Here is an 11,801-nt window from a genome sequence, read left to right as displayed (position 1 = left end):
AAGAATGAAGGATGACATCTAGGTTTCTGGCTGAATAATCTGAGTAGGAAGTGAAGCTGCTCTCCAGGTTGGGGAGGAAAGGAGGTGTGACAAGTTGGCGGGGGAGTAATAAATCTTACACAAGAGTCCCTACAATAATATGAATCTGGTTGCGGGGAGGCTGATTGCTTGTAGTCAATTTGTAGATGCCTGGTATCTAACAGAATGATATTTATTGTTTGGTTAACAGCAGGAGCTGTAACTGCCCAAAGAACCAAAATCTTAAATTCTTTTGTCAGCATGTACTCTCTCCCTGTTGGCAAACCTATACAAGTGACAAAATTACAATCAGGCACTTGATCTGGGTGAGACTATAACAAGGAAGCTAGCCTGGGTATTATGGTGGCTGTTGTTACAAAGTCTGACATCTGTATTTTAGGAGTTTATGTGTCCAGTGTACAGAAACACAAGTCTGACATCAAAACCATGTCCTGAACCTCTATGCTGAAATGCTGAGGGCCAGTGATGCCAGTCAGTTTCATGTCATGTCAGTACCTAGGAGGTGAGCTGTCACATAGTAGGTATTCAGTGCATATTGTGAAGAGGACTCTAGGCTTAACAGAAAAGTACTCTATGAACTATTGTTTGCATCTCCTGTGGATCCATGGTGGGGCTGGTTCAAAACTTTATTAGAGAACTGATCTATGAGTTTTTAATAGAAACATTGTGAAGGGAGGAAGGGAAAGATGGAAGGAATTAAAAATCTATCCGTAACCACACACAAACAAATCAAAAGACAGGCTTTCTTTGCCTGTTGTCATTCTGACATTCTGAACTTGTGTAAAGAGGCAAAATACAGACAAATTTAAAAGGCAGTTCTCCTGGTTCGTATGTTGGCTGTTCCGGGGCTAGAGTGATAAGGAATTCTGACATAGGAAATTTCTCGTTTTCTTTTTGCCATTGTCTTTTCTCTCTATTTTGGGAAAGGCTTTTCCCCAGCTGACTTCTCTCTTCTCTTAAAAAAAAAAAAAAAGCCACCTTTTCTTGCTTAAGTTCCTTTATTTTCTTCCATTTTAATATTTTGGATCAGAGCATAGAATTAAATTTTTATCATAAGATAGGAAGAGCTTTTCAATGTGAGAGTTGCTTTCTCTATAAAGTTAAAGCACAATCATAATTGTTTACTTTTGCACATTAATCCACGCATGTAATGTATAGTTCTATCTTAATAAATTTATAACTATTTGTGAAATTATGTGACATTACCAGATGATTACCCTATGAAAAATGATTTAAATAAACCTACAGAAATGAAAAAACCTCTAAATGGTGATGGTTGAGCTAGATTTCGAATTACTGGTATAGATGCTGCATTAAAGCCTGTGACTGGCTCCCTAGTTTTCTTGGACAGGGGCCCTATTATACCTTTAAATAAAAGATAATACTCCTCTTTTTAGACCCTTCTTGTATGCCTGATCTATTACTGAATTCTTCATGTGCCATTTGGAGTCTTTAAGTTCTTCAATAATCAATTTCAAGAAATACTGATAATAGTAAAATATATTAATAGGTTTTCCTCAGGAATTCTCTTTCACTATTTTTTTTTTTTTTAAATTTAAGCAACCACAGCATTTGAGGATTGTATCACGGAATTATAATATTAAGAATGAGACATACAGAATAGGTGAAAAATAATGGATTCTTTTCAAATTAAAAAGTATCTTAGAGAAAATCTTAAGAGTATAACCTTCTTGTATGCCAAACAGTTGAAACTAGTTTTATATTGCAACTAAAAGAATTAGATGACTTCTGAGTCTCTCAAAAGAAAAAAACCATAATTTAAAAACATAATTAATTATGATTTTCATGAAAAACTTTTTCAACATACAATTTTGAGGCTTAAAATTAACATTGAATTAGTAAATCAGTTGACAAATAATGTTTTTATGTTTTAATAAAAATTGAGCTAAAGGCTACTTAAGTAATGAACATATTTTAACTGCTTAATATCCTTTCCCATTTAAGTAGATATAGGAAAGGTTACCTATTAAAACTAGTTATTTTAAATTCACATTTTTTAATTAAGAAAAAATGTCTGAGGTATGTTTCTTCGAGCTGTCAAAACTCTCTTTTGCGGTGCTTCATTAGTTGAGCAAATGATCCTATAACTGAATATAATTTAGTCAGCTATGTGAGGATGTGATCATTCTTTGATTAGGACTGAAATCTATAATTGGAAGGAGGAAAATACTTTTTTATATATGACTGTATTTTGCGATATAATTATTTCAACCATATGAAACATTTTAAAAACAATTAAATTAGTTAATAGACTTTTGGAACTAGGAAGTACTTTAGAATTCATCTGCTTCAACACATTCACTTTACAGATAATGATATTGAGGACTAAATTGCAGCGGAATTATCCATTGTGATGTATTTGGTAAAATAAAACTCAGATCTCTCTTCTTTCTTTATCCAGTGCGTTTCATTCTATGATGCATGTTACTCTCTCAAAACCAATCTAGATGCTATTAAAAACAAAGGGGAGTGGGGAGAGTGCCAGCGGTAAAAGATGTTAATCGCCTTCAGTGAACCTGTTGAGTTTAGTCTACTTAATGGGTCTTCAGCGTTTCTTCTCCCATGGTAGGGATAATCATGCTAATTAAACCGATTTTTGTTTTTTAGGTGAGAGTTATGTGTGTGCATCAAATGAACCATTTCGTAAAGTCGATTACACCAAAAATATTAATCCAAACTGGTCTGTGAACATCAAAGGTGGAACGACTCGAGCCTTGGCTACTCCCTCCTCGGGGAAAAGTAAAGTGAAGGAAAGCAAAGATTTCATCAAACCCAAGTTAGTGACTGTGATTCGAAGTGGAGTGAAGCCTAGGAAAGCCGTGCGGATCCTTCTGAATAAGAAGACTGCTCATTCCTTTGAACAGGTCTTAACAGATATCACCGAAGCCATTAAGCTAGACTCGGGAGTAGTCAAGAGGCTCTGCACGCTGGACGGGAAGCAGGTAAGATGTTTCGAGCCCCCAGCTCTCTGTCTTACTTTTAAACTCTCCTTGTACTGTGGTGGTTAAATGTTTGACAATATGAATTTTGTAGTCTATTGGATGTTATTTTACTAGCCCTGTCTGAGAGGTGTATGTGTGTGTATTAGCTTTTATCATTAAAAAAATGTAAGCGGCTTACCTTTCTCTTTACTCAAATATCTCAAAAGTGTATGTATAGAGAAATCTATCTGTGTTTCTTATGGTCACTAGAAGAGAAATGTAAACTTCTGAGGGAAAAGTGTGCATCGAAGAGCCTTCCTACATTAGGTGGTATGTTGTCTATTTAAGAATAAGGATATCTGTTGACTACTAAAGTCATTATGGGTTTGAGTAAATCACAAGAGTCGAAATGAAAGATATTTAACATTTTTAGAAAAGTTCCTCCCCCCTTATGTATAATATGGAAAATACATTGCAAAGAAAGTACTTTAAGAGAAATGTTCATGTGAATTTCATAGGGAAGGATGGAGGTAATTAATCAGCATTTCTGAAAAGTATACACAAATTACACAGGAAAATGTAAGCCAAGTTATGGTAACAATATACCAGGAAATCTAATGGGCCAAAAAAAGGGCAGATTGCAAGAATGCATGAATAGCAGTTACACAAATATTGAGTTTTGCCACAATCAGATTATCATTCCTAAAGAGGAAACATGTGGCTTCTGAAGTGTATTTTTTCCTAATTTAAATAAGGTCAAATTGTTTACATTACGTAAACATTATAGTTTCCAACATTCAATTTGTTTCTTCATTCCATTTTGTTTCTTCCCTTGAAAATAATTTAATTTGAAGTGTTTGGCTCATGTAGTGCTGAGAATGAATAATGTGAAACACTGGAACAATGTCTTCTGGGAAAAAAAGTAGTTTTCTAATTTTGTGAGAACAGATTTAGTTACTAAGTTGTTTTCTGAAACATTATCAAAAAGTTTAAAATAGGTTTTAAACTTCCAGTAGATTATATATAGGTTAAATGACTTCTCTAATTAAATTAATGATTAGTAGGCTGTTTAACACCGCAACAATCTACCCCAACACAGTTCATAGTATGACCGGAAATAGACACTTTACAAATTGAATTAATAGCACACCACAACACAGAACACCTTAAGATTTATTCTGAAAGTATGTGAAAATAAATTAGACCATAAGACGGAAAGATGAGATAAGTCACATAAATAATTCTTAGTGACATAGTAAAGACAAAAACAGAGAGACAAATATTTAAGATACCTAACAAAAGGAAAAATGAAAATTATAAGTATGCCAAACTGGAAAACCTAGACGGCATATAAACAGTAAGTGCAAATAAGATTTAAAAAATTGAAACTCAGATTTGGAAATCTCCAAATGAATGTTCTTCAGGGAGAAATTTAAATGAAATAAATTGAACATCTAATTGAAATAATCATAGAAATTTTAGTAATTATCCAAAAAATTATTCTTGAAAAGGCTCCAGATTAGAAATAGTTATGTAAAGATGTTAAGCACAAGCAACCACATATCATCAACATATTAAAGAATAATACACTGCTATCAGTAGGATTTCTGATAGGAATTAAAGAATGGCTTACTATTAAGAAACCTGTTAATACCTGGAATCTAGAAGATACAGCATAATAGCACATGTAATCCCCAAAAGATGTCAAAAAAGCATTTGACAAAATACGAAATCTATGTTCAGTTAGAGATTTAGTAACGAAAATGGAAGGTGAATTCTTTAAGACTAATAAGAAAAATCCTGATCTGAAACAGTAAATTTATGTATTAGTAAACAAATGATACAGTAGAAGTATTTCTATGACAATCAGGTCCAAGATAAGGATGCTTGATAGCACCGGTATTCAACATTCTTCTATACATTGTTCCTGATTTTATTTATAGTTTAATTGAAATTTTAATAAGAATCTAAATGACGTTTTTGAGAGTGGGGGAGAGGGACATCTGACAAAGTGATTTTAAAAGTTAATCTGGAAAAATAGGCAGAACGTTTTTGGAAATAATGATTAATGGGCTCTCATGCAATCAGATATTAAATCACCATCCTCATACCATACCAAAAATAAATTCCAGGTGTTTTAAAAATAGATGTCAAAATGAAACAAAAGAACTAAAAGAAAAGATATGTCAATAGTTATGTTGAAATGGGAAAGGACTTTCTAAGCCTGAAAGTAGTGGGACGATCACACAGGGAAAGGCTGGTCAGACAACATAAAAATTAGAACTTTCTAGATGTCATAAGCAAGGGTTATATGCTTTTATATTGAGCTATAGTAGCTTAATATAAAAAAAACTTACTGCAATGGCAAGATGAGTAAAAGACCAAACAATTTGAAAAGGTATAATTATAAGCACTAAGCATAAAAATCGTTCAATCTAAGTAAGTATACATTAAAGCAATGATATATTTTTAGTATTTCAGATTGACATGATTTTGAAAAAGAAAATGTCCATTCTTTTTTAATATGCAGAGAATTGGCATTCTCAAAGAATGATGGAAATGTAAAGTTCACAATCTTTATGGAAAGCACTTTGTTTTGTACAACTATACAAACGTTCTTACTATTTGAACTAGTAAGTTAACTTTTCGGACTTTATCTTGAATAGCCCGAGATACAAACATAATTATGCAGAAAAATTTCATCCCAGCAGCAAGAGCAAAAGATTGAAAACAATTTAAAACCCCTAAAGTAGAACACACTTAAATGATATCACCGTAGAATTAATAGTAATAGCCATTGAAAATTATGTTTGGGGAAATATTTAAAGAGAAGGGAAAACGTTAAGTGGAAAAAGCAAGAAAAAAAACTCTGTAGTATGTTTTCGATTTTGTGTTAAGATAAAGTAGTAGAGGAATATTTTTTAAACTAATTCAGAAGGAAGCACAATTAAAGTTGCCATCAGAAATCCAGTATTTACTCTTCTGATTTCTACTGCTTCTTCCTTATGTCTCTTTAGAAGCAAAAACTCAAGCACTGAGAAAGAAAACAAAGACTGATTTCAATCAAATTGTAGAAATGGAAACATTCTGAGTTAATCCTTCAAATTTTGGCAAGTAGCTATAAATGTTACAGGTATCACTTTGGTCACTGTTTATAACTTATAGAACTTAAACATCATTTCCCATGTGCAAAAAAAGAAATACTTTTAAACTTTCAAATACAGTATTTCTTTGGAAAAATTATAGATTTTATTTTTGGTAGACGCAGCTTTGGATATTGTATTTTCAGAGGGCCAGGTATCTTTAAAAGCTGTAGCTTTCTTGGTGCTGATTCAACATCTGTGCTATAGGTGGACTTGCTGTTTAAAACTTCAAGTCTGGTTTTTGGTTGATATATGTTATAAATATAAAGAGAACATTAAATCTTGCTTTGAAGTAGCATAAGAAATTTATCTTATGCTTAAGATTAATATAAACCTTTAAATGGGCAGTGTTCATTTTGATTTTATTTTCTAAATTTTTTTTTTTTTACGGGTATAGAAAACTGTTTGCTTTCTGAAAATTCTCAAGAAAAGGACACCTTTGATTAGGTAAAGAAAAAGGAATGAGAAAGAAACTAAGATCTGTTAATGAGTTGTCCCTGCACAAAATTTTAGCTCTCTGCCTTAACTTTTATATTCTTTTCTGGTTATTTCCTACTGACATCTGTTGTTTTCATCTTAAATTAATCTGATCTTTGACACAAGGATAGAGATTAAATAATTAATAGGCAGTTCATCATGAACAGTCACTGATTCCCGCCTGACACCTACGTTAGTGTTTTAAGGGGCCCTAGTTATCTTTTCTGGGCTTAAAAGCTTTTCTGATTGAGGAGGCAATGGTGCGGCATGTACTATTAGCATTTACGTTGTTAAAACCCCGTCCCTTGAATCTTCCGTCAAAATGGATGATCATATCTTCCTATTAGTTATAGACCTCATTTATAAGGCGTGACTTTGTTAGTACAACTAACTCATGTACTTTATATCGAATAAAATCAAATTTTAGGCTTCTATCCATGATTAACTTTTGGATTTTCTTTAGTGTAGAGCAGTGGTTCTCAACTGGGCACATTTTTGCCCCTAGGGGACATTTAGCAGTGTCTTGAGTCATTTTTTGATGTCATGACTGGGCACAGGGATTCTACTGACATGTAATAGGTAGAGGCCAGGGATGCTGCTAACCATTCTATAAAAAATAAAGAACAGATACAACATAATACTGAGTACTATGTGTCCATAGTACTGAGATTTAGAAATCCTGATATACAGTGAGATGATTCAAAGGGAAATGATACTTGTTTGAATATTAACTTTATCAGACCACATGCTAAACTTTATTTCAGAACTTATAGATTTTCTCATAGCCTGTTTGTCTACTTTTTATCTAATTGAGGCAGCCGTGTTAGAATGTCATGGTTTATCGTCTTTTTTTTGTCCTGGATTTCCATCTATTTGACTTTGTTGTGTGAGGCTGACATGCAGTTGGGGAGTACAACTTCACAGGGGATTAAATAAAGATGTCCCAAGTGGTTTTACATGTATTTAAAGAGAAGTCTAAGAAATTTAATCTTGTGGGGTTTTAAGTATTTAATGCTTAAAAGCAATGTCATGATTATTATTTTTTAAAAGTAGTGTATTTATAGATGGGATGACTAGAAAAATGTCCTGTAAATAGACGTCATGACTATTAAATAATTTTTAAACTCACGATTAATTTAGATTAAGTGCTTTATTTTTGTTTTTAAATGAAAGCTTCTTTAACTTTTAAGGAAATATTTAGGACAACAAGGTTTACTTTAAAAATTTTTCAAAAGTCAGTGATTTTCTTATAATAAACTGCAGCAATGGAGCTCTTAAAAAAATGTCTTTATTCTGTTAAGAGACTGATAGGTCCAAATATAGCTTTAGTCCACATGTGTAAAAAATCCTAACTTTTAGCTTTCCCAGAAACAGCAGAGTTTTAACATAAAAGAAACATATTTAGTGGAATTTTGGAACAAGTTGATTCTTGTCATGGGCAGAGGCAAAACAGACTCAGAAATTGCTAGCAGTTGATGCTTTGTGGGTAAAATACTTCCAGACTTTGGGACCACTGCCAGCCTTAGGATGCCCACGTGCAGTGGGTTCTCCTTGGGGATCATGGAGTGCCTCCATCTTACCAGTCATCTTAGGGTTTATGAAGGTTTCCATCCTCACTTTCAAAAAAGTATTTCATGGGTAGCATAATGTAAATAATATTCATTTTGTATCTTTAACTTTTCTGGCATTACAGTTTCTAGTGAAGGTTTATTTCTTGGTAACGACCTAACCATTCTTATTTAAAGCAATCTTTCCAAAAGCTGCTACATCAAATGATTGATATCTATTCATAACTATTTTCTACAATTTAATCCTGATGTAATTTTTCCTTGAAGTAGTCAGGGCAAAGTTTGGTTTTAATTCTCACATTGTTCCCAATGCATGCATTTTCTTTTGTAGATAATAGAAATCCAGACAACTGTGTTTTGTCTTACTAGATATACTCATACCTCTGTAGTGGGGTAACCCTGATCGGTTTCAAGTAATGGAAAATTATCCCAACTAGTAATCAACAGACTGAAGAGTAGTAGGATTTTTCAACACAGCAGGAAGCCCAAGTATATAGAAAGGGAGAAAATGTTCATTTGTTCTTTGAGCCCTGATCTGTGCAGATTTTTTTAAAAAGCAGGTTGTAGGTGGAGGCTTAATCTTTGTTTTTGATGTTATGAACTCCTCTTTTCAAAGAGTGATTTCAAAGGTAGGAAGAAAGAAGGAAGCACTTTGTGGAAGTAAAGTTTGTGTTTTGCCATTCCGGTATCCATTGTATGAGCAATTTCCCCTGACCTTAAATAATATTTTCTCCCTTTTAATGGGAAACTGGAGGAAAACACTTAAATCCTGTTATAGTTTCTGCAGTACTAAATTAAGAGATGTTTAAGAAAAACAATTTTAGCTTGCAACAAATTATACAAAGTAAAGTGTAGGTGAGAGAAAAATGACATCACTGGAAACTCTTTTGTTTCCTTATCCTTTTGATATCCAAACTGGAATAATGCGTGGAGCATAAAAGATTGTGTTAAATTCATTTCATTTCTGTTATAAATGTATTTTTCAGTATTTATAATAATTATTAAAATATATTGTTACATATGTGTTTTACAATGCTTAAATAGCTAACAACTTAATTAGCTAATATATAAAAGCTAATAGCTTAATATGTCAGGCATATGATAGTGCTTTCTATTAATCTCCATTAATAGTCACAACAACCTTGTGAGTTAGGTGTTATAATTCCTATTTTACTTTGGGGAAATTGAAACAGAGAAATCAAGTAACCTATTCAAAACTATATAGCCAGTAGTGGAGCTAGATTCACAGCCAAGAAGTGTGATTCTAGACCTACGCTTGACAGCCGTGCTGTGAGCCCTCTGTGGACAGGCTCTGTGAAGGTCATCAGTGGTAACAATGAGGGACAGGAAACAGAACTAATAAGCTACTCAGATTATTTAAAACATTTTTTTTTAGGTTTTAGAGTGATACAATTTTACCTGGGGTTTATCTAAATCTATATAATAATAGGTTGTCAAAATAGTGGTCTTCGAGTAAGATTTGAAAAATGAAAAAGTAGGTCAAGTGATTATATGCTTGACAAAAAGACAACTCTTAAAGTTATTTTACGGATTTAATTTTTAAAAATTAAAGAATGTGGCATTGCAGGAAGTTTAGAAAATATAGGAGAAATGCACAATCCTTCTATTTTAACAGTCTTATAATTATTTCTTTCCAGATTTTCACATACACTTTTTTTTAAGACGTAACTATCCATGTAAAATGGGTACATTTCTACTGGAAAAATTCAGAGAAACACAGAGTGAAAGTTTTTCACGTCTGCCCTTCTTCCCTAACTTCATTCTACTTCTTAGAAGGAACCGCTAATAACAGTTTTATTAATGCAATTTAAATACATATGTACACATAGTTTTATATAACGTGGTTTTAATGTGTAATCCTGTATCCTGTTCTTTTTCACTTATTAATCATATTTTTCCATGTTGCATACTCTTCAGATTTCATACTTAAGTGACTGAATAATGTTCCATTGCTGAGATATGTTATAATTTAACCTATGGTTGGACATTTGGGTTATTTCCAGTTTTTCATTCTTTTATTCTCCAGTCATCTTGCTGCCCATAGAATTTAACACGTTTTGGATCATTTCCTTTCCTTAGAATGGATTCTTAGAGGTCAGTTACTAGAAGAGGTTTAAGTTTTGGGGGTTTGAGAGTTACTATCAAAGCTGTAGATGAAAAGTTGTCCTAGTTGGCAGTCCTACTGGCATGTGCCCCAGAATTTCTGTAGCTGGGAGAGACTTAGGAAAGGATTAGATGTGACAGCCAGGCACAATATGCATAATTATTCTGTTGCGTGGAGAAACACATTCTGTGCAGTTGTAGCCCACCTGCATTCCTCTTACCATTTTTACCTTTGCTACTTTTGGTTCTAGAAAATAGTTTGAGAAAAGCCAATTAACCTGTGTAGAGCCGACCAACTAGAGTTGATAATGTTAAGCTTAATAGGGAGAACAAAAAGGAAATTTTTGAAAAAAAACAAATAGCCCACATTATGAAACTATGTGGCCTTAATCTTGAATTGAAAGACCTATCACTTCATACAGTGTTTGCTTTATAATCTTTGTAGATGCCAAAAATTCTGTGAGTATATCTCTGGTATTTAGTGAATTCAGGTAACTGTTGCTTTGGGATATTTTGACTCAGAATTGAGTCAAGATTACTTGAAAGAGATGCTTTGTAAAGTTAATTGATGGATTTTGGTGGGTAGCTAATTTTTGGATTTGTTGTGTTGTTTTCATAATACATCACTAATGTCTGCTAATCACAATTTCTACCAATATATAACATTACTTTACAACTCTTATTAGATTTCATGAAAGGATCATTAATTCATCATGCCTTATGGTAAAAACAAGGATGGCTGCCAAGTTAGTATAGTATTTTAGAATGTATAACTGATATAGGAAATTATTTAGTTCAGCTTGCTAATTTTATAGGCAAGAAATCTTTAGGAACTTATACTAGCTTTTGAGAACCTGTTGAAATCTGTACCTCTTCTCATCCAAGTAAAACCTGACTCAGTTTTATGTATGATTAACTTGTTTGCAGATCACAGTGCAAATTTAAAAACCTGTGCTTTGGCCTGTTTTCCTCTGTTCCCTTTAGTAGGGGGAGGTGTTTCTTTTCAGCCTTATGGTCATTGACTTTTCTGGAGAGCAAAAGTGAAGCTTAACCGTGGTCATCCACATTCTAGGGGTGATGCCTCATGGAAAGAGAATTGGCTCTGAACTAAAAATTACTTTATGGAGAAAAATGGTGCTGGAGTCCGTGTTTGCTTTTTCAGTAACCCTGTGCAATTTCCCGGATTTAAAAATTAATCCTTTTTTAAGTAGGGAAGAGCACCATGCTGCAGTGAGACTAGCTTTCATGAATATTCTCTTGGTATATTTTTAGAACAGTTTAATTGTCGTGCGATGCAGCTGCCAGACTCCCAGCATAAAGTGTTGGAAAGCTCCTAAGTCATTGGAGGTTCGCCTCCGCGCATGGTTAATTCTCTGAGCCTAAAGATTTAGAAGTGAAGCAGCATTTACCTGAAAAGAGCATTCTGTTTTTCCTTATATATAAGACTAAAATAGTGAAAGTTTTATTTAAATTTTTCTTTTTTCTTTTTTTGTAATGGTTTATGGTAG

General features: G+C 33.1%; 1 protein-coding gene across 20 annotated transcripts in view; it reads left to right on the top strand.

Annotated features, from left to right (window-relative positions):
• Positions 1–11,801, top strand: part of DCLK2 (doublecortin like kinase 2) — a 153,843-nt gene that overhangs the window by 14,453 nt on the left and 127,589 nt on the right. For all 20 annotated transcript variants that reach the window (XM_015600706.2, XM_025042829.1, XM_025042822.1 and 17 more), the window contains exon 2: positions 2,668–3,002. In XM_015600706.2, the coding sequence (XP_015456192.1) occupies positions 2,668–3,002 (335 nt within the window). The remainder of the gene's footprint in view (positions 1–2,667; positions 3,003–11,801) is intronic.

This window comes from Pteropus alecto, unplaced genomic scaffold, assembly GCF_000325575.1.
Source record: "Pteropus alecto unplaced genomic scaffold, ASM32557v1 scaffold50, whole genome shotgun sequence".
Taxonomy (NCBI): Eukaryota; Metazoa; Chordata; class Mammalia; order Chiroptera; family Pteropodidae; genus Pteropus; species Pteropus alecto.
The sequence above is the reverse complement of the archived record's forward strand: the minus strand, read 5'-3'. Positions and strand labels throughout refer to the sequence as shown.